This window comes from Lissotriton helveticus, chromosome 6, assembly GCF_964261635.1.
Source record: "Lissotriton helveticus chromosome 6, aLisHel1.1, whole genome shotgun sequence".
NCBI lineage: Eukaryota > Metazoa > Chordata > Amphibia > Caudata > Salamandridae > Lissotriton > Lissotriton helveticus.
The window spans coordinates 1,397,213,682-1,397,236,468 of NC_136067.1; the positions used below are offsets into that span (position 1 = coordinate 1,397,213,682).

A 22,787-nucleotide genomic window follows, 5' to 3' on the forward strand; every position below is an offset into this window, starting at 1 on the left:
CGACGACTGGCTGTTGAAGGCATGCTCGCCCCAGGCTTTCGTCTTCCACCTCCAGACTACAGCAGACCTCATGCTCTCGCTGGGGTTCACTATCAACGTGCCGAAGTCATACCTCACTCCCTCTCAGAAGCTCCTTTTCATGGGTGCAGTTCTGGATACAGCGCAGTTTTGGGCTTATCCTCCCAAGCAGCGAGTCCCACGCGTGTGGGCTGGCAGGACGGGGATATAGAAATAGGCGTCCTGTCTGCCCTCGACCCCCGTAGACTGGATGGTGGTGTTGGACTTGCAGTTTCGGGCTTATCCTCCCGAGCAGCGAGTCCCACGCGTGTGGGATACAGCTCAGTTTCGGGCTTATCCTCCCGAGCAGCAAGTCCCACGCGTGTGGGATGGCGATGGCGGTGGTCATTTGCCATCATCGCCCCCATTTTCAAAACATCATGTCGGACAGATGGGTCTTGCAAATAGTCAAGGGGATACTCCCTCCCCTTCGAGACTACACTAGCTCCACGCCACCATCCTTCCATCGCATGTCGGAGGATCACTTGGCCTTCTCCTTCATGAAGTTGCAGCTCTCTTGACCAAGGGAGCTATTGAAAGGGTCCCTGTGCCAGAAGTAGGTCGTGGTTGCTACTCCCACTACTTTCTAGTACCCAACAAGGACAAAGGCCTGTGTCCTATCTAAGACCTCAGGGCCCTCAACCGCTTCCTCCGGAAGGAGAAGTTAAAGATGTTCACGTTGGCTTAGGTCCTGTCTGCCCTCGACCCCCGTAGACTGGATGGTGGTGTTGGACTTGCAGGACGCCTATTTCCATATCCCCGTCCTGCCAGCCCACACGCGTTACCTAAGGTTCACTTTAGGCCACGAGCATTTTCAGTTTACTGTACTCCCCTTTGGCCGTACCAGCATTCACGAAAGTGATGGCGGTGGTCACAGCTCATCTGCGCAGATCAGGGATCCCAGTCTTTCCCTATCTCGACGACTGGCTGTTGAAGGCATGCTCGCCCCAGGCTTTCGTCTTCCACCTCCACACTACAGCAAACCTCATGCACTCGCTGGGGACTATCAACGTGCCGAAGTCATACCTGACTCCCTCTCAGAAGCTCCTTTTCATGGGTGCAGTTCTGGATACAGCGCAGTTTCGGGCTTATCCTCCCGAGCAGCGAGTCCTGGATTTTCAGGCTATGATACCGATGTTTCACCCTCTATCCCGGATTTCGGTGAGATTTACACTGACGCTGCTGGGCCTCATGGCCTACTGCATCCTGCTGTTGGATCATGCCAGGTGACCTATGCGGGCTTTTCGGTGGGACCTGAAGTTCCAGTGGACTCAGCAACGGGTCAATCTTTCCAATGCTGTCCAGATCTCGGAGGGGACTGCATGCCAATTGCAGTGGTGGCTCAAGAACCAGGATTGGTTCAGCGGCAGATCCCTCTCCCTTCCCCAACCAGAGTTGACAGTAGTGAAAGACGCGTCACTCCTGGGATGGGGCGGTCACCTGGGAGATGCGGAGATCAAAGGTCTCTGGGGAAGTCTGGTCTCCACATCAATCTTTTGGAGCTCTGGGTGATCCGTCATGCACTGTAGGCATTCCTTCCTTCTGTCAACGGAAGATTAGTGCAGGTGTCCACAGATAAGACTACCGCCATGTGGTACTGCAACAAACAGGCCTGGGTGGGATCGCGGGTCCTATGTCAAGAGGCTCTTCGCCTTTGGATATGGCTGGAACATTAGGGCATATCCCTCGTGGTTCAACACCTGGCAGGTTCTCTGAACGCCAGAGCAGACAAACTCAGCCGTCTGTGCATGATGGATCACAAATGGCGTCTTCACTCGGAAGTGGTGCATGGTCTCTTTCAGCAGTGTGGAGAGCCTTGGTTAGATCTGTTTGCCACCGAAGAGAACGTGCAGTGTCAGCAGTTCTGCGCATTGGAATTCCAAAGGAGGCACTCGGCGACGCTTTTCGTCGCAACTGGAATTGCGGCCTCCTGTACGCCTTTCCTCTTGTACCTCTAATGCCCAGAGGGCTGAAGCTCAAGCGAGGCCGGTCCCAAATTATTCTTGTTGCTCCGGACTGGATACGAAGAGTCTGGTACCCCAAGTTCTTGAGCATGGCCATCAATCCTCCAATCAGACTACCTCTTCAGGAGGATCTTCTGTCGCAGCAGCATGAGACGGTCCTCCACCCAAACACCTCCTTGCATGGAGATTGAGTGGCGACAGTTGACAGCTATTGAACTTCCTCCCGAAGTCTGTAACGTCATCTTGGCAGCCAGGCGTCCTTCCACTAAAACGGTATACGCCTGTAGATGGAACAAGTTTGTGACATGGTGCACAGCAAAGGATGTGGATCCCCTCTCTAGCCCTCTTTCTGAGGTCCTCTTGTTCATCCTTTCTTTAGCCCAGCAGGTCTCTGCCTTGGGCACTCTTAAAGGCTACCTCTCGGCCAAATCTGCCTTTCTTTGCCTTCCTGACCAGCCTTTTCGTTTCAAGTCTCCTATTGTAAACAGATTCCTAAAGGGCATTACTCATCTCTTTCCCCCTTCTCCTTTTGTAATGCCCCAATGGGACTTCAATCTTGTCCTTACTTACCTTGTGTTCCCTTTGAGCCACTACATAGCTGTCCCCTTCAACTTCTTACTTTGAAGACTCCCTTCCTGCTCGCCATCACCTCTGCTCTCAGGGAGAGTGAGCTTTATGCTCTATCGTCAAAGCCTCCCTTTCTTGCAGTCCATCCGGACAAAGTGGTCCTTCACACTAGACCCTCTTTTCTACCCAAAGTGGTTACCTCTTTCCACATAGGTCAGACCATCACTTTTCCCACCTTTTTCCCGCCTCCGCACCTTTCCAAAAAGGAGGACAGACTCCACCGTCTGGAACCAAAGCATGTGCTGCCCTTCTACCCTGACCTCACTAAATATTTCCGGGTGGACGATCAACTCTTTGTGGGTTATGTGGGCGCCAAGAAAGGTCTGCCCGTACAAAATAGCACTGTCTCTCGATGGATTGTCCTATGCATTAAAATCTGATATTCATTGGTGAAAAAGGAACCTCCAGTGGGACTGTGCGCCCATTCTACCAGTGAGGTAGCCTCTACTGCTTTGGGACGTGGAGTTCTGCACATTGATATCTGCCAGGCAGCCACGTGGGCATCCTTGCACACGTTCACCACACATTATTCCCTGGACAGCCAAGTCTGTAGAGACTGCTTTTTTGGCCGTTCTGTACTCTAGGACTTTCTGGTGTTAAAATAGTTTGCAGACCCATTTCCTGGGTTGGTATTGCTGGGGTGTCTATTCTAAGGTAAAGAATCTATAACTAATGGTCTCTTTCATATGAATACCTTACTCACCTTCAGTAACGATGGATCTGTAAGAGCCGTACATTAGTTAAAGATTCCTTACCGCTCCACCCATCCTCCCCGTTCTGCGAACTGACTGCTAGGGATAGTGACTCCGTTCCAGGGCCCTAGTTATGTGCACCAGTCGTCAGTGTCTTCCATGGCTCTGTGCTTCTGGAGTGGAAAGTCGTGTCAGAACAGACATCAGCGCGCAGTGGTGGCATCTAAGTAGACATCGCAACGTCATTGCGGCGACCATGACTCCAACGACGGACGCAGTGTTGACCGATGCCACCTATCGAGGCGCAGGGGTACTGCTAAGAGAAAAATTCTCTAGATCCAGTCTGGCGCCTGGGGTAATTATAAGATCAGGAATCTATAACTAATGTATGTATCTTACAGATACATCGTTAACGAAGGTAAGTAACTTGTTCATCAGTGAACTAAGAGGCAGGCCAGGAATCATGTGCACCCTATATATGGGTTCGATTCTGGTTATACATGGAGCAAACATTTAGTGTAGTAAATAGAGTTTTTTGTACAGCAGAAATAATGAACTTGTATATTTGAAGGTGCTTTCTTAAGCGATAATAAAGAAAAATGCGGCTCCGTAATACAAACTATTTGCCTAGGGTAACCAGTTCACGGGTCAAGTACATTACAGTTTGGTCAAGTAGATTATTAAAGTTACTAGACCTGCAGGTATAGTAACATTTGAATGATTTCTCGAGCCCCGCTTAACACTTCCCTCTGATAAAGCCTTGCTGCTCGCCCACACTTCCACAATTAGACAGCAAGGTAATATCTATTTTAACCTATGTAAGTCTTTGGGGATCCACTGGACTTGCATACTGTACCTTACTTTGAATATATATATATTAATATATTTTATATATATATATACATATATATATATATATCTCCTACATCCTACCTACCTGGCTACCAAGGGAACTACACACCCCTGAAAAACCAATTTGTCAACAGACTTTTTGCCCTTTGTCTCAAGTGTCAGCCTGTCGGGCTAAACAATACAGCAGCCCCTCTCCCAAATGCTTCCCATTTACTTTACTAAGGTGGCTTCCCATTTGAAGCTCGCCTTTGGGGTTAATAGCCATGTTGTTTCCTGCTGAGGCAACGAGTTAAATTAATTTCGACCTGGGCATCAAGTTGGGCTTAATGTACCGGGCTGTTTCATACCTTACATTATCAATTTAAGAAGTCCCAGTAAAAAGTTAGCAAAGTTGAGGTGTCCACTTGCAATTCTGCACTCGCCAATGGGGCTACTAGCCCTTTCTGCAATAAGAACAACAATTGCAGGTTTTTACTGTTGAAACATGTAAAAGTACATTTTAAACTTTTTATTATACAACACCCTGGTTTAGGGCTCGCTAGGCCTGCACTAAAGTGTGTGTTACATATATTAAAAAAAGTTAGCAGTTTATAAGAGCTCTTCCTCTGCAGTAGTAGAACCCAAGCCATGTTCAACTTTCACACCCAGGATGGCACAACCAGTGCCTGGGTGAAGCCAGTGGTCTGGACTCTCTAACACAGGCCCTGGGTACCATATTCTAGGGTCTTAAAAGCAAATGAGCTAATACCAATTAAGTATAAGTGTGAGAAAGTGCCCTATTTCTGCATGGTTGCCCCCACTTTTTGCTGAATTGCTGATGTACTTTGACTGAGTGTGCCCTCGGCTCCTGCTAATTAGGTACCCAGGTCCTGTACCCTGACACTCACACACTGCCTTTGCAGGCTGCGTGTCTTGGTGCAGGACAAAGTGAAGCGTCGACATGGCACACATCCCTGTGTGCCCTGGCATAGATCATTCACCCCTCTAGCTAGGTGCACTATATCAGTGGTGAGGGTACAGTTGAATGAGCCCTGTACCCCTACAGTGTCTACGTCCATTCTTAGAAATTGTAAGTGCTGTGCTGCCATTAAGATTATATGGTGCTGGGAGTTTGTCATTACGAACACCACAGCACCATAATGGCTATACTGAAAACTGAGAAGTTTGGTATCAAACTTCTCAGCACATTAAACCCACACTCATGCCATTGTGGGATTTAATGATAAATGCACACAGAGGGCATCTTAGAGATGCCCCCTGAAATCTAACCTACCACTAGTATCTAGACTGAGTGGCTGCTTTCAGCTGCCACCACCAGACATGTTTCTGGACCCCTGGGTCAAGAGCCTGCTGCTCTCTGGGACCTGAAACAATGCACATCCTGGGACGAGATGCCAAGTCTCCTCCCCCATGATGGGCAGTGTTCATGAAAGGGTAGCTTCAAAGGCTTGCCGCCTTTGTGAGCTTCCCCAGGCCATTTGCTGCTCTCAGCAACCGGTGGGAAAAACAAGTGAGGAAGAGAGGTGTGCCCACCTCTGCCAACTCCACCCCTCGTGTGGGGGAGGCAAGGTGAAGCACAACTCTCAGTCCACGCCATTTTGCAGATGGGGAGACTAAGCCAACCAGGGACAGGCTCATGCCCACCTGCCACTGGAGGGTGGCATAATAGGGGGTGTTCCCACCCCAGGGATGGAACCCATTGGCCTCTACCCTTTACCTACCTGTAACACCCATAAATTTAGTATTTAGGGGCACCCCTGACCCTTGCTTCCTCAAAAAAGTAGAAACTAAAAGAAGGACCGAACAGCTGTGCAGTAGCTAACAAGAGGAAGACACCCACTGACTTGGCCCCAGCCCTACCTGTCTCCACCTCGAACCTGCTCCTGCGAAATACTGGTGTGTCCTGCAGCCAGCAACCTTGAAAACCCCAGAGGACCTGCCTGCCTTCAACTACAAAGACTTTGTCTCCTGTGAATCCCTGATTTGTTCATTTGCAACTTATGGCCTTGGCCGGAAACCGCGAATTCGCACCACTCTGCACCCGCCGTCCACGGCACGAGCTAGAGTGGGCAAACACCACAAGGAGGTCACCCCGGCGATCCTGACCCGAGAACTGGCGACGCCTGACCTGCCTTAAGCCTCCAGCCTTCGTCCCCAAACCTGTAGTGACTTTGAAAACCTGAGGTTCCCCATTGAAAAGAACACGGCACTCAACGTCGAACGAGCCCCCGCCGCCCTAGTGCCGCTGAGGGTGCACCTTTGGTGCTGCTTTCTTACCCCATTTGCCCTGAGCTAAAGTCCAGTAGCTTAGCTCCCTCAACCGAGTGGCCCGCTTGCCAGCAGCCACCAACCGGAGGCCCCCTATCCCCCTTTGGATAACATTGGTCCTCAGCACTCTGCACCCGGCTGCCATAGTGCCGCTAAGGGTGTAACTAGAGTGCGTCCTTGACCCTGGGGGACCCCTGAGTCTGACCCCAGAACCTCAACTCCCACTACCAAATACATACCTCAAAACCAATAACACTATTTTCCTCCATAGGATAACATTGACTGTTTTTCTGTGAAACGTGTGGAGTTTGAGAAACTAAAGAAATTCTTTAAAATTGCATAATCTAACAAAAACGATTTTCCTTGCCTGTTTTCTGGAAATGTCCCAGAGTAGTATCTAGGTATACTACTCCGTGTAAGCCTAGTAATCTAAAAAGTTACTTACCTGCTATTTGAATAAAAATCCTATTCTAGACGATGTAATGCATTTACTAAGTATTGCATTTCTCTGCATCCATACTGTAAATCAAACGAAAGTGCATATACAATTATCATTCAAACTGTATTCCAATTGCATAACTACTGTAAAGTATTTATTGCTTATCCAGTATTGGGGTATCTTTCATAGATTCACATTCCTGAATCATTCCCCGTTGCGGGAGTCCCACGGTAAATTACAAAAGTAGTGCCAAAGGTAAATAGTAGTAGGCCCAAAGAAAAAGGCCTGAAGCCTAAATCTTCGTAGCCTATCTACCTCATTATGGTAAAAGAACCAAAAGCCAGCTCCAACCAATCAGTTAACCGCACCCTCTAGAACGCTCTCAGCTGAACCAGTTCTCCTCAGATTTTCACCGCACGTCTCCCTGAGTGCCACTCAGTTTTCTTCACTTCAACTCCATGATGTCTGACAAAAAAGCTTTATTCAAGCCCTGCAGAACGTGAGAAGAAGAGGGTCCATGTTGATGACCAACATAAGGACTGCATTTACTGCCTCTATTCTAAACATGAGGCAAAGGATTGCCATACCTTCCCTACTAAGACTCTTGGAGATATAGAGGCAAGAAGGCTGTTGTGGCTCAAATCCTCTCCGGCTGAGGAAAATGACAGAGCCTCAACTTCTAGCAAGAGAGCTAGATCCCATGACAGCTCTTCGAGTGAGGGAAGAAAACACCATAAGTCTTCCCACTCTATTTCTGACCCTTCACAGAGGTCTTCTTTTATTTCTTCTGGGTTAACGCGGTCTCCTCTGTCCCCTGCTCTCAAGGAGTCTAAGACGTCTACAAAAACTGTGAGTAAAAGCCTTTCAAAATCTGTTATTTTGGCTCCGTCGTCTATTTCTGTTACTACTTCTGCTCCTTCGTCGATGGTTACAGTCTTGACGAGGTCCATAACTTCTCCTATACTGTCTACGAGAATTACTATTCTTTCCAAGAAGACCGTCGTTGAGGAATCGTCCACGAAGACCTTGTTGACGAAGTCAACATCGACGACGGTACAGTCGACGAAGCCTCCACCGTCGACTAAGGTATTATCGTCGACGAAGCTTAAGTTGTATACTGCCCCGTCGACGTTGACCCCTACAGTTCCATCAACGAGGAACCCATCGACGGAGAGCCCGTCGAAGACCATCCCGTCGACGACGACAGAGATCCCGTCGACGGTGAGCTTACCTGTTCAGTCTACGGCACCAGCTTTGACTGTCGCTCCTACTCGGTCAACACCTGTTTCATCTAGGTGTTTTCAGCTCAAAACCTTTCAGAGACAGGAGTATAGCAAGATTTCCCTGCTTACTCCTTCACATCTCCTAGAAACATATGTGCAGGATGATGATGATGATGATTATGAGGACGAAGAGGATGAGTGACCGTTTGGGATAGCTCACCATCCTTCTGAGCTCCACATCAAGTGTCAAGATGATGATGATGATGATGATGATGAGGAAGATAAGCAGGAACAATATTATCAGGAGGACATTATGGTTCCACACCAGAGAGCTTATCATAGAGAGTCTCTCCAGAGTGAGACGAGCCACCTACCTCCTACTCTCATACAGGATCTGCAAGCTATGCTGGCAGACTACCGACAGAGGTTTTCCCCACAACAGGTTGTTCAAGAAAATCCACCTCTACCTGTGGTGCTTCCTGATCCCTTACCTCAACTTGAGGTTCTTTCTTCAGCGCCACAGCCTCCAGATCCTCCTCAGGGACAAGACACTACGTCCCCTGAAGAGGAAGTTGAAGAGGGCGAGCTTCCAGATGCCCGTAGTACTGATCCTTGGGGACACATAGATTATACCAAAGCCTTCTCCACCGCTTCCTCTACCATCTGATTCACCCCCAGAGGATATTTAGGGATTTCACAATTTAATGCAGTGAGTGGCAGCCAGATTTTAATTGCCTGTCACTGTTGAGCAGACAGAATGCTTCCTACATGACTTTAAGGAAGAGTCCAGGAAGGTCACGAGAGCTCTTCCTATAATTGACTATATCTGGAACGAAGGGTTAAAAATAATGAAGACACCTGCATCTATTCCAGCAGTGCTTCCCCGTATAGAAAAGAAATACCAGGCTCCTGCTAACAGTCCATCTTGTCTTATTGGCCATCCCCGACCAGATTCAGTCATTTCTCAAGCTGCCCAACGGAGATCTGAAAACCCGGCAACACCCATTACTACACCGCCTGACAAGGAAGGCCATCGTCTTGACCTTATAGGCAAAAAATTATCGACCAGGGCAGCAGCCTCCATTAGAGCGGCTAATTCCCTAGCAATAATCGGACGCTATGACCGCCAAATGTGGTCAGATATGGCTGGCCTTATTGAACTTATTCCTGAAGACCGGAGACAGGAAGCAAGAAAAATCTTGTTGGAGGGAGAATGTGCTGCATCTGAAACCATAGATTGCGCACTGGACATTGTTAATACTAATTTTTGCCAACTTGCAGGTGCAGCAGTACTCAGACGTCAGAGTTGGCTTAAAGCCACCACTTTAGGCCTGAAGGCCATACAAAGATTTTAGACATGGCCTATGACGGCGAATCGTTGTTCTGTAAACACATTGATGAAGACGTCCTAGCGATAAAAACTGACACGGATACCGCTAGATCGTTAGGCTCACTGCAATACAAACGAGGTTCTAACAGAGGCGCAAGAGGACGTGGTTTTTCCTCAAGAGGAGAATACCAAAACAAGCAAAACAGGTAGTACCAACCCCAGTATAGACAGACTTACTGCCAGTCATCATACCGGCAATGGTTTCTCTTGTCAGGGTGGTCGAAAACGATCACAAAATGAAGGTCGAGACACCAACAGGAAACCGTGATCTCCACAGGGCGCCAATCACATCAACTCCCATTCCTGTGGGCGCGAACATTTCAGCATTTGTGGACAAGTGGCAAGAAATTATTTCAGATCAATGGGTTCTAGACCTGGTAAACAACGGACATACCCTGGAATTTATCAATAAGCCACCTACTACTCTGCTCAAGGATCCCCCCCTCGTCTTCACTTATTATTCAAAGAAGCCTTAACAATGCTTCTCAAGAACGCAATAGAGAAAGTTCCATCACATCAGAAACAAACCGTTTTTATTCACATTTTTTCCTGATCAAAAAGAAGTCGGAGGAATGGCGACCGATTCTAGACCTTCGCAAACTAAACAAATTCCTCAAAAAACAGTTTCCGGATGGTCACACTTTCAGAGATTCTAGGTTGTCTAAACGAGGGAGACTTTATGGCTTCTCTGGATATGGAAGACGCTTACTTCCACATTACAATCCATCCCAAACATCACAAATATCTTCGCTTCACTGTGGCTGGCACCCATTATCAGTTTAAAGTGCTCCCCATTGGACTAAAATTGGCTCAGAGGATCTTCATGAAGTGCTTGGCACCTGTGGCAGCTTTAAGATCTCAGGGAATCCAAGTATTCTCCTATTTAGACGATTGGCTGATCAAAGGTCCTTCGGAACACGCAGTCACGGTTGCCACAACTATGTCTCTTCATCTCTTCAATTCTCTGGGGCTGACTGTCAACGAGAGCAAATCTCAGTTACGCCCTATGCAAGTCCTTCCATTTCTTGGAGCGCTACTGGACACGGTCTAGTGCAAGGCATTCTTATATCACGAACGGCAAGTACGTCTTCAAAATCTAGCAACTCTAATTTCAAGAAAAAAATCTGTTTGTCCGGATGTTTGCTTCGCTCCTGGGGATGTGCTCTTCCGGAATAAATCTCATCCCCTTAGCAAGACACAGAATGAGAACTCTTCAAGAGGAGCTGCACCTTCAGTGGCAACAAGCCGTGGGTTCCTTCGACGATACCCTCAGTCACACCACGCATGAGAAACACTCTCCATTGGTGGTCGCAGATGACAAACTTAGCAGAAGGTCTCACATTCATTCAGGATAATCCAGATTTTGTCTTGACGACAGATGCCTCCATGGAGGGATGGGGAGGTCATTTCCAAGATTTACAGATACAAGGAAAATGGTCTCAAGTGTACAAGAAACAGCATATCAACAGTCTGGAGTTAGGAGCAATATTTCTGTCCCTACAAGCTTTCCTTCCAAGGATTGCAGGTTCATCAGTGCTGGTTCACACCGACAATACCACCAGCATGTTTTACGTAAACAAGCAAGGAGGGACAAGATCAGCAACTTTGTCAAGAGAATCTCAAGAATTGTGGGAATGGGTCACACTCCACAACATAACCCTGAGAGCCGAACACGTCAGGGGTCTTCACAATACCCTGGCGGACGCGCTCAGCAGGTCCCAATCGAACTGCCACGAGTGGGAACTAGCGCAGGACCAAGTGAACAGAGTATTCCGAACCTGGGGCAAACCAGGACTGGATTTATTTGCAACGAGAGAGAACAAGAAATGCCGATATTACGCCAGCAGGTGCCCTCAACGGGGATCAAGGGGGAATGCCCTGTCCATGCGATGGTCAGGGATGTGCTTACGCTTTTCCCCCAATACCACTAATCCCGAGAGAGATGCGCAAAATGAAGCTGGAGGGTTGCCGTTTCATCCTGATTGCACCCCGGTGGCTATGGCAGTACTGGTTCCAAAAACTTCTGTTACTATCTCAAGAAGAACCGATTCGCCTTCTTCCAACACCCACAATGTTGTCGAGGGACAAAGATCAGGTAGTTCATCCGGACCCTCAGTCTCTACATTTACACGCATGGCTCCTGACTTCTTAGAATTCAAGGATCTTAATATTCCACAAGACTGTTGTGAGATCTTGACACAATCTCGAGCCCAGAGCACTATCAAGACTTATCGTCTAAAATGAAAGCGTTTTTGCTGTTGGTGCGAGGCTAATAATATTCACCCTCTTCGAGCTCCTGTGGAACAAATCCTCCCTTATTTGCTCTCTCTAGTGAGGTCTGGACTTACCTTTTCATCGGTCAAGGTCCATCTAGCCGCACTCTCCAGGTTCAGAAAAGGTGCTAAGCCTCCTTCTCTCTGTTCGTCTTCATTGGTCAAACAATTCATGAAAGGGCTCTTCTGAGCCTTCCCTCCGGTACTCCCGCCACCGCCGGAGTGGGAACTCAACACTGTCCTAACGCAACTAATGAAACACCCATTTGAGCCGATGCACAATGCCGAACTTAAATTCCTCACGTGGAAAGTCTCCTTTCCACGCTCCTTTCCACGCTCTTACGTCCGTGAGATGGGTGCATGAAATTCAAGCCTTCACTATGAAGGAACCCTTTCTACATTTCACTGAGGATTACGTAACCCTCCGTACTAGTCCTACATTCATCCTCAAAGTACCGTCACAGTTTCACTTAAATGAACCGGTAATATTGAGAACTTTCTTTCCGTATCCATCCACTCCAGCGGAAAGAGATTTACATTCTCTCGATATTAAACGCTGTTTAAAATTCTACCTACAAAAACAAAAGACATCAGAAGATCCGACCAACTGTTCGTGGCTTGTGGCCAAGCAAACGCTTGGAAATGCAGTCATGAAGGCCACAATTGCCAGATGGCTGGCATCTACAATCCATTTCTGCCGTGACAAGGCCAACAGGCCGTTGCTGAGGAAATCCAAGGCCCACTCTACAAGAACTGTGGCAGCGTCTAGAGCTTTGTTTGCTGGAGTGACTCTAGAAAATATCTGTTATGCTGCGACATGGAAGAATGTCCACACGTTCACGAAGCATTACTGTCTTCAATCTGCACATCAGGATGATGCAGCGGTTGGACAGGCTGTCCTACGCCATCTTTTTCTTTGAGGTCAGATTCAGGGACCCTTTTGTCTTTTAAATGCTATTTTATGGCTGTCATGTCTCATGTTACAGACAATTTATGCGTTTACAGAAATGTTTCTTATATATTTATTTACATAGTTATAAATAGATATCTAAAAAGTGATATATATATATATATATGCATGTTACATTTCATAATGTATCTGACATGATTTTGAATTCTTTAGGACTGGTTTATTTTAAACTTTCTTAAGTTATGGATGCAGTTTGGGAGTTTACGAGCACTTGTCTCCCACCATCCGCAACCGACTGTATACTTGGTATACTGCTTGCTACTCTGACTCAGGCATGTGAATCTATGAAAGATATCCCAATACTGGATAAGAAAACAAGTTACTTACCTGTAAGAACAATTGTTACTTACCTGTAAACAGGAGGTTCTCCAGTATTGGTGTCTTTCATAGATTCACATGCTTGAATATTCCCCGTTGTCGGAGTGGGAGTCCCACGGTAAATAAAATAGCAATAATATACTAAATATATATATATATAAACATATATACATATATATATATTGTAGCTCCTGCTTGATCCGAAGTACTAGGAATCACTCGAACTACATCAAAGGCTCCAAGCAACAGCCTTTATTCAAAAGGTATGGAAAACATGCTTCGGCAGAATCCTTTTAGCAGTCACACGCCAGCCTGACGCGTTTCGATAATTCTCCTCAGAGGCTTGTGGCGGATGAAATGCACTGCCGCACTTCCCGTTTTTCTCCTCTCATGGCGCACACCTGTTTTGGTACTGCGCTGCGGATTATGGGAATTGTAGTGCCGGTTGAAGGTGCAATGTTCTGCCGGCTTCGTTTCAAGACCCTGAATGGGCCCCCGCCTCCGATGTTTTCCTAAATCCTGTGTGATGTAGCTCCGAAAATGGGCTGGCAGGATGACAGTCCACACGGCTCCCAAGTTACCAGGATGGTGCATTCCTGACGGCTCGGCCGCCGTTTTAACATTGTAGCTCCTGCTTGATCCGAAGTACTAGGAATCACTCGAACTACATCAAAGGCTCCAAGCAACAGCCTTTATTCAAAAGGTATGGAAAACATGCTTCGGCAGAATCCTTTTAGCAGTCACACGCCAGCCTGACGCGTTTCGATAATTCTCCTCAGAGGCTTGTGGCGGATGAAATGCACTGCCGCACTTCCCGTTTTTCTCCTCTCATGGCGCACACCTGTTTTGGTACTGCGCTGCGGATTATGGGAATTGTAGTGCCGGTTGAAGGTGCAATGTTCTGCCGGCTTCGTTTCAAGACCCTGAATGGGCCCCCGCCTCCGATGTTTTCCTAAATCCTGTGTGATGTAGCTCCGAAAATGGGCTGGCAGGATGACAGTCCACACGGCTCCCAAGTTACCAGGATGGTGCATTCCTGACGGCTCGGCCGCCGTTTTAACATTGTAGCTCCTGCTTGATCCGAAGTACTAGGAATCACTCGAACTACATCAAAGGCTCCAAGCAACAGCCTTTATTCAAAAGGTATGGAAAACATGCTTCGGCAGAATCCTTTTAGCAGTCACACGCCAGCCTGACGCGTTTCGATAATTCTCCTCAGAGGCTTGTGGCGGATGAAATGCACTGCCGCACTTCCCGTTTTTCTCCTCTCATGGCGCACACCTGTTTTGGTACTGCGCTGCGGATTATGGGAATTGTAGTGCCGGTTGAAGGTGCAATGTTCTGCCGGCTTCGTTTCAAGACCCTGAATGGGCCCCCGCCTCCGATGTTTTCCTAAATCCTGTGTGATGTAGCTCCGAACATGGGCTGGCAGGATGACAGTCCACACGGCTCCCAAGTTACCAGGATGGTGCATTCCTGACGGCTCGGCCGCCGTTTTAACATTGTAGCTCCTGCTTGATCCGAAGTACTAGGAATCACTCGAACTACATCAAAGGCTCCAAGCAACAGCCTTTATTCAAAAGGTATGGAAAACATGCTTCGGCAGAATCCTTTTAGCAGTCACACGCCAGCCTGACGCGTTTCGATAATTCTCCTCAGAGGCTTGTGGCGGATGAAATGCACTGCCGCACTTCCCGTTTTTCTCCTCTCATGGCGCACACCTGTTTTGGTACTGCGCTGCGGATTATGGGAATTGTAGTGCCGGTTGAAGGTGCAATGTTCTGCCGGCTTCGTTTCAAGACCCTGAATGGGCCCCCGCCTCCGATGTTTTCCTAAATCCTGTGTGATGTAGCTCCGAACATGGGCTGGCAGGATGACAGTCCACACGGCTCCCAAGTTACCAGGATGGTGCATTCCTGACGGCTCGGCCGCCGTTTTAACATTGTAGCTCCTGCTTGATCCGAAGTACTAGGAATCACTCGAACTACATCAAAGGCTCCAAGCAACAGCCTTTATTCAAAAGGTATGGAAAACATGCTTCGGCAGAATCCTTTTAGCAGTCACACGCCAGCCTGACGCGTTTCGATAATTCTCCTCAGAGGCTTGTGGCGGATGAAATGCACTGCCGCACTTCCCGTTTTTCTCCTCTCATGGCGCACACCTGTTTTGGTACTGCGCTGCGGATTATGGGAATTGTAGTGCCGGTTGAAGGTGCAATGTTCTGCCGGCTTCGTTTCAAGACCCTGAATGGGCCCCCGCCTCCGATGTTTTCCTAAATCCTGTGTGATGTAGCTCCGAAAATGGGCTGGCAGGATGACAGTCCACACGGCTCCCAAGTTACCAGGATGGTGCATTCCTGACGGCTCGGCCGCCGTTTTAACATTGTAGCTCCTGCTTGATCCGAAGTACTAGGAATCACTCGAACTACATCAAAGGCTCCAAGCAACAGCCTTTATTCAAAAGGTATGGAAAACATGCGTCGGCAGAATCCTTTTAGCAGTCACACGCCAGCCTGACGCGTTTCGATAATTCTCCTCAGAGGCTTGTGGCGGATGAAATGCACTGCCGCACTTCCCGTTTTTCTCCTCTCATGGCGCACACCTGTTTTGGTACTGCGCTGTGGAATATGGGAATTGTAGTGCCGGTTGAAGGTGCAATGTTCTGCCGGCTTCGTTTCAAGACCCTGAATGGGCCCCCGCCTCCGATGTTTTCCTAAATCCTGTGTGATGTAGCTCCGAAAATGGGCTGGCAGGATGACAGTCCACACGGCTCCCAAGTTACCAGGATGGTGCATTCCTGACGGCTCGGCCGCCGTTTTAACATTGTAGCTCCTGCTTGATCCGAAGTACTAGGAATCACTCGAACTACATCAAAGGCTCCAAGCAACAGCCTTTATTCAAAAGGTATGGAAAACATGCTTCGGCAGAATCCTTTTAGCAGTCACACGCCAGCCTGACGCGTTTCGATAATTCTCCTCAGAGGCTTGTGGCGGATGAAATGCACTGCCGCACTTCCCGTTTTTCTCCTCTCATGGCGCACACCTGTTTTGGTACTGCGCTGCGGATTATGGGAATTGTAGTGCCGGTTGAAGGTGCAATGTTCTGCCGGCTTCGTTTCAAGACCCTGAATGGGCCCCCGCCTCCGATGTTTTCCTAAATCCTGTGTGATGTAGCTCCGAAAATGGGCTGGCAGGATGACAGTCCACACGGCTCCCAAGTTACCAGGATGGTGCATTCCTGACGGCTCGGCCGCCGTTTTAACATTGTAGCTCCTGCTTGATCCGAAGTACTAGGAATCACTCGAACTACATCAAAGGCTCCAAGCAACAGCCTTTATTCAAAAGGTATGGAAAACATGCTTCGGCAGAATCCTTTTAGCAGTCACACGCCAGCCTGACGCGTTTCGATAATTCTCCTCAGAGGCTTGTGGCGGATGAAATGCACTGCCGCACTTCCCGTTTTTCTCCTCTCATGGCGCACACCTGTTTTGGTACTGCGCTGCGGATTATGGGAATTGTAGTGCCGGTTGAAGGTGCAATGTTCTGCCGGCTTCGTTTCAAGACCCTGAATGGGCCCCCGCCTCCGATGTTTTCCTAAATCCTGTGTGATGTAGCTCCGAAAATGGGCTGGCAGGATGACAGTCCACACGGCTCCCAAGTTACCAGGATGGTGCATTCCTGACGGCTCGGCCGCCGTTTTAACATTGTAGCTCCTGCTTGATCCGAAGTACTAGGAATCACTCGAACTACATCAAAGGCTCCAAGCAACAGCCTTTATTCAAAAGGTATGGAAAACATGCTTCGGCAGAATCCTTTTAGCAGTCACACGCCAGCCTGACGCGTTTCGATAATTCTCCTCAGAGGCTTGTGGCGGATGAAATGCACTGCCGCACTTCCCGTTTTTCTCCTCTCATGGCGCACACCTGTTTTGGTACTGCGCTGCGGATTATGGGAATTGTAGTGCCGGTTGAAGGTGCAATGTTCTGCCGGCTTCGTTTCAAGACCCTGAATGGGCCCCCGCCTCCGATGTTTTCCTAAATCCTGTGTGATGTAGCTCCGAAAATGGGCTGGCAGGATGACAGTCCACACGGCTCCCAAGTTACCAGGATGGTGCATTCCTGACGGCTCGGCCGCCGTTTTAACATTGTAGCTCCTGCTTGATCCGAAGTACTAGGAATCACTCGAACTACATCAAAGGCTCCAAGCAACAGCCTTTATTCAAAAGGTATGGAAAACATGCTTCGGCAGAATCCTTTTAGCAGTCACACGCCAGCCTGACGCGTTTCGATAATTCTCCTCAGAGGCTTGTGGCGGATGAAATGCACTGCCGCACTTCCCGTTTTTCTCCTCTCATGGCGCACACCTGTTTTGGTACTGCGCTGCGGATTATGGGAATTGTAGTGCCGGTTGAAGGTGCAATGTTCTGCCGGCTTCGTTTCAAGACCCTGAATGGGCCCCCGCCTCCGATGTTTTCCTAAATCCTGTGTGATGTAGCTCCGAAAATGGGCTGGCAGGATGACAGTCCACACGGCTCCCAAGTTACCAGGATGGTGCATTCCTGACGGCTCGGCCGCCGTTTTAACATTGTAGCTCCTGCTTGATCCGAAGTACTAGGAATCACTCGAACTACATCAAAGGCTCCAAGCAACAGCCTTTATTCAAAAGGTATGGAAAACATGCTTCGGCAGAATCCTTTTAGCAGTCACACGCCAGCCTGACGCGTTTCGATAATTCTCCTCAGAGGCTTGTGGCGGATGAAATGCACTGCCGCACTTCCCGTTTTTCTCCTCTCATGGCGCACACCTGTTTTGGTACTGCGCTGCGGATTATGGGAATTGTAGTGCCGGTTGAAGGTGCAATGTTCTGCCGGCTTCGTTTCAAGACCCTGAATGGGCCCCCGCCTCCGATGTTTTCCTAAATCCTGTGTGATGTAGCTCCGAAAATGGGCTGGCAGGATGACAGTCCACACGGCTCCCAAGTTACCAGGATGGTGCATTCCTGACGGCTCGGCCGCCGTTTTAACATTGTAGCTCCTGCTTGATCCGAAGTACTAGGAATCACTCGAACTACATCAAAGGCTCCAAGCAACAGCCTTTATTCAAAAGGTATGGAAAACATGCTTCGGCAGAATCCTTTTAGCAGTCACACGCCAGCCTGACGCGTTTCGATAATTCTCCTCAGAGGCTTGTGGCGGATGAAATGCACTGCCGCACTTCCCGTTTTTCTCCTCTCATGGCGCACACCTGTTTTGGTACTGCGCTGCGGATTATGGGAATTGTAGTGCCGGTTGAAGGTGCAATGTTCTGCCGGCTTCGTTTCAAGACCCTGAATGGGCCCCCGCCTCCGATGTTTTCCTAAATCCTGTGTGATGTAGCTCCGAAAATGGGCTGGCAGGATGACAGTCCACACGGCTCCCAAGTTACCAGGATGGTGCATTCCTGACGGCTCGGCCGCCGTTTTAACATTGTAGCTCCTGCTTGATCCGAAGTACTAGGAATCACTCGAACTACATCAAAGGCTCCAAGCAACAGCCTTTATTCAAAAGGTATGGAAAACATGCTTCGGCAGAATCCTTTTAGCAGTCACACGCCAGCCTGACGCGTTTCGATAATTCTCCTCAGAGGCTTGTGGCGGATGAAATGCACTGCCGCACTTCCCGTTTTTCTCCTCTCATGGCGCACACCTGTTTTGGTACTGCGCTGCGGATTATGGGAATTGTAGTGCCGGTTGAAGGTGCAATGTTCTGCCGGCTTCGTTTCAAGACCCTGAATGGGCCCCCGCCTCCGATGTTTTCCTAAATCCTGTGTGATGTAGCTCCGAAAATGGGCTGGCAGGATGACAGTCCACACGGCTCCCAAGTTACCAGGATGGTGCATTCCTGACGGCTCGGCCGCCGTTTTAACATTGTAGCTCCTGCTTGATCCGAAGTACTAGGAATCACTCGAACTACATCAAAGGCTCCAAGCAACAGCCTTTATTCAAAAGGTATGGAAAACATGCTTCGGCAGAATCCTTTTAGCAGTCACACGCCAGCCTGACGCGTTTCGATAATTCTCCTCAGAGGCTTGTGGCGGATGAAATGCACTGCCGCACTTCCCGTTTTTCTCCTCTCATGGCGCACACCTGTTTTGGTACTGCGCTGCGGATTATGGGAATTGTAGTGCCGGTTGAAGGTGCAATGTTCTGCCGGCTTCGTTTCAAGACCCTGAATGGGCCCCCGCCTCCGATGTTTTCCTAAATCCTGTGTGATGTAGCTCCGAAAATGGGCTGGCAGGATGACGGTCCACACGGCTCCCAAGTTACCAGGATGGTGCATTCCTGACGGCTCGGCCGCCGTTTTAACATTGTAGCTCCTGCTTGATCCGAAGTACTAGGAATCACTCGAACTACATCAAAGGCTCCAAGCAACAGCCTTTATTCAAAAGGTATGGAAAACATGCTTCGGCAGAATCCTTTTAGCAGTCACACGCCAGCCTGACGCGTTTCGATAATTCTCCTCAGAGGCTTGTGGCGGATGAAATGCACTGCCGCACTTCCCGTTTTTCTCCTCTCATGGCGCACACCTGTTTTGGTACTGCGCTGCGGATTATGGGAATTGTAGTAGCACGCGAGCAGCTTCCGTTAAAGCCCCTGAAGAGAAGCAGATGGAGCTTCGAAACGCGTCGGGCAGATCCATTACGGAGCGGCGTCTACAAGCGGATCCCCGTCCTCACCTACACATAAATAAAGCTGCTGCTCGCGTGCTACTCACATGGTGGACAACCTTGGAGCGTGAATCTATATGCGGCAGTCCAGCCGCAGAGTATGCACCACCCCGTTAACGTGGGGGTCACGGCAGTGAAGTAGCAGCCGTACATGGAATCGAGGACGGGCCCACTTGTGGAGTCCATACAGGACTTGATTGTGTGCTTTCCGTACTACACTTCCCAGAAGTCTCACTGGAGCCTCCCATCGACGGGCGAGTTATATAATTGGAGAAGTGTAGCGGGTGCGCACACCGCTTCCGTTAAAGCCCCTGAAGAGAAGCAGATGGAGCTTCGAAACGCGTTGGGCAGATCCATTACGGAGCGGCGTCTACAAGCGGATCCCCGTCCTCACCTACACATAAATAAAGCTGCTGCTCGCGTGCTACTCACATGGTGGACAACCTTGGACCGTGAATGTATATATGTTTATATATATATATATTTAGTACATTATTGCTATTTTATTTACCGTGGGACTCCCACTCCGACGACGGGGAATATTCAAGCATGTGAATCTATGAAAGACACCCCAATACTGGAGAAGAACAATTGTTACTTACCTGTAAACAGGTGGTTCTCCAGTATTGGTGTCTTTCATAGATTCACATGCACCCACCCTCCTCCCCGGAGAGTCAGTTCTCTATTATTTGGGATACTTACTTCCCACTTGTGCTAAGGAAAATCTGAGGAGAACTGGCTCTGCTGAGAGTGTTCTAGAGGGAGCTGATTGGTTGGAGCTGACTTTTGGTTTTTACAATAATGAGGTAGATAAACTACTAAGATTTAGGCCTCAGGCCTTTTTCTTTGGGCCTACTACTATTATTTACCTTTGGCACTACTTTTGTAATTTACCGTGGGACACCCGCCTCGGCGACGGGGAATGATTCAGGCATGTGAATCTATGAAAGATACCAATACTGGATAACTGTAGTTACAGGTAAGTAACTTGTTTTCTTATCTGTGCCAGGCGTGCTTTGTTCTAGAAAATAAAATAACTAAAAGAATATTTTTATACAAAAACAATTGGTCTGAAGTTCAGTCTCTGAGTGGGTGAATTCATTTGCTGACTGAGTGTGTACAACAAATGGTTAACACTGTCCTCTGATACTGCTTGACCACACTACCACAGATAGAGAGTGAGGTGCTATCTAACTTTACCTCTGCCTACCTTTGTCGGTTTCACTGGACTCTGTGCACACTATACCTCACTTTAATATAGTATATACAGAGCTAACTTCCTACAATAAGTCAATCAAATTTACAGATTTTAAGGTCGGGGCACTAGCACTGATATTTGGTTAGCAAGCCACAGTGCACTCTGAGTCGAAAAACACCGGCAACAGTCCTAAAGTTTCAGGTCAATAATACATGAAGAGGTATTTCCTTACATGGATACTCTGCCCAGACATATTTCCCCACAAGTTCTGCTATGTAGCTTGGTCTAAATATTTTTATAAAGTGTCTTGGTGGACAGTCCTTATAATTGTAAATTAAGGAAATTAATTAAGGAGGAGTAGCTCACAAGGGCTGAAATTTGGCATTGCTCATATATATCCCATCATGCCTTGTGCCGGCAATTGCTTCAGTTTTTTCCAGCTTGTGTATGAAGGAGAGTGGGTTTCTGTTGCAGTAACTACCCCCCACTTTTTGCCAGATTTCTGATGCACTTTGACTTGATGTGCCCTTGGTCCCTTCCAATCAGGCCTGTGTAATTTCCCAAAACTGTACCTTTGTACCCCCAATTGGCACCTTTCTGGCCACATGTAAGTCCCTTGTAAAAGGTACCATGGGTACCAAGGGCACTGTGACCAGGGAAGGCCTCTATATTTAAGTTGGTCTGTTTTTTCATTTAACCTTCATACTTCAACATTTCTTTTTGTTATTCTGTTAGTGTAGCGTTTTTTTTTTATTTAAAGGACAATAATAGTGTTTAAGTTCCAAATGTCGTTTTCGAAGCTTTGCACTTTCTACAAAGTTTACTGCCAATTTAACAGGCGAATGTGTTTTTCAGCTCTCTTGTCTCAGAGACCCTAAACAGCTCACTATTTCAACAACTGGCAGAGCATCTTCAGCAACAGAATCTAGAGCACTTACGACAGCAAATTATGGAACAGCCTTCTCAGGTGAGCATAGCCTTTCTTTGGTTTCAACATGGCCATTTTTCCAGTGTAACTATTCCGAATGCACTTTATTTGACTCTTTCTAGTGCCTAGGTTTAAAAGTTTTCCTTTGGGGTCCACAATGAGAAATAACCTTTCCTACCCATCTGATGGATGCAGTTAGTCATGTAATTCCCAGTTCAGTCTGAACAGATTTTCAGTACATACAAGTGCCTGGAAGTGCAGCAAGCTACATGCTTGTCAAGCAATCTGTTATGAACAAAAGAAATAGCAAAAGAAATAGCAAAAGAAAGAGCGTTTGTAAGAAAGTGCCCTCTTTTTGCATGGTTCCCCCCCTTTTGCCAAACTGTTGATGTACTTTGACTGAGTGTGCCCTGGGTTCCTGCCAACCAGGTGCCCAGGGTCTATGTTCTTTTCCTACACTGCATTAAAACAAAACCCAATTGGCACTCTTTGGCCACATGTCATTCCCTTGTAAATGATACCATAGGTACCAAGGGCACTGTGGCTAGGGACGGCCTCAATTGGCTGCAGCACTTATTGTGCCACCCTTGAGGCCCTTTAGTCGCCCCCCCCCCCCCCACACACACACACGCACTGCCATTACAGGGTGCGTGTTTTGGTGCAGAACAAAGTGAAGAGTCGACATGGCACACATCCCTGTGTAAGATTGAAAAGAGGTTGCCACTTGCACACCGTATGGCCTTCATTTTGTCATAATTTCATCATGCTTTGTTTAATCATGTTTAGTCCTTAAAGCGTGCAGCCTCGGTGACACGGCCTGCCCAAATGCCTCGTGTAAATAAACGCATCAAAGTAGGAGCAACATTTCACTCCTTCCGGACCCACA

At 48.1% G+C, this 22,787-nt stretch overlaps 1 protein-coding gene across 3 annotated transcripts in view; it reads left to right on the forward strand.

The window, feature by feature from the left end:
• The window catches only part of SCAF8 (SR-related CTD associated factor 8), a 1,826,711-nt gene that overhangs the window by 488,597 nt on the left and 1,315,327 nt on the right, over nucleotides 1-22,787 (forward strand). For all 3 annotated transcript variants that reach the window (XR_013596231.1, XR_013596230.1, XM_078649179.1), the window contains exon 10: nucleotides 21,829-21,940. Coding sequence is in view for 1 of the 3 variants with exons in the window: in XM_078649179.1 (XP_078505305.1) it covers nucleotides 21,829-21,940 (112 nt within the window). In the remaining 2 variants the exon portion in view is untranslated. The remainder of the gene's footprint in view (nucleotides 1-21,828; nucleotides 21,941-22,787) is intronic.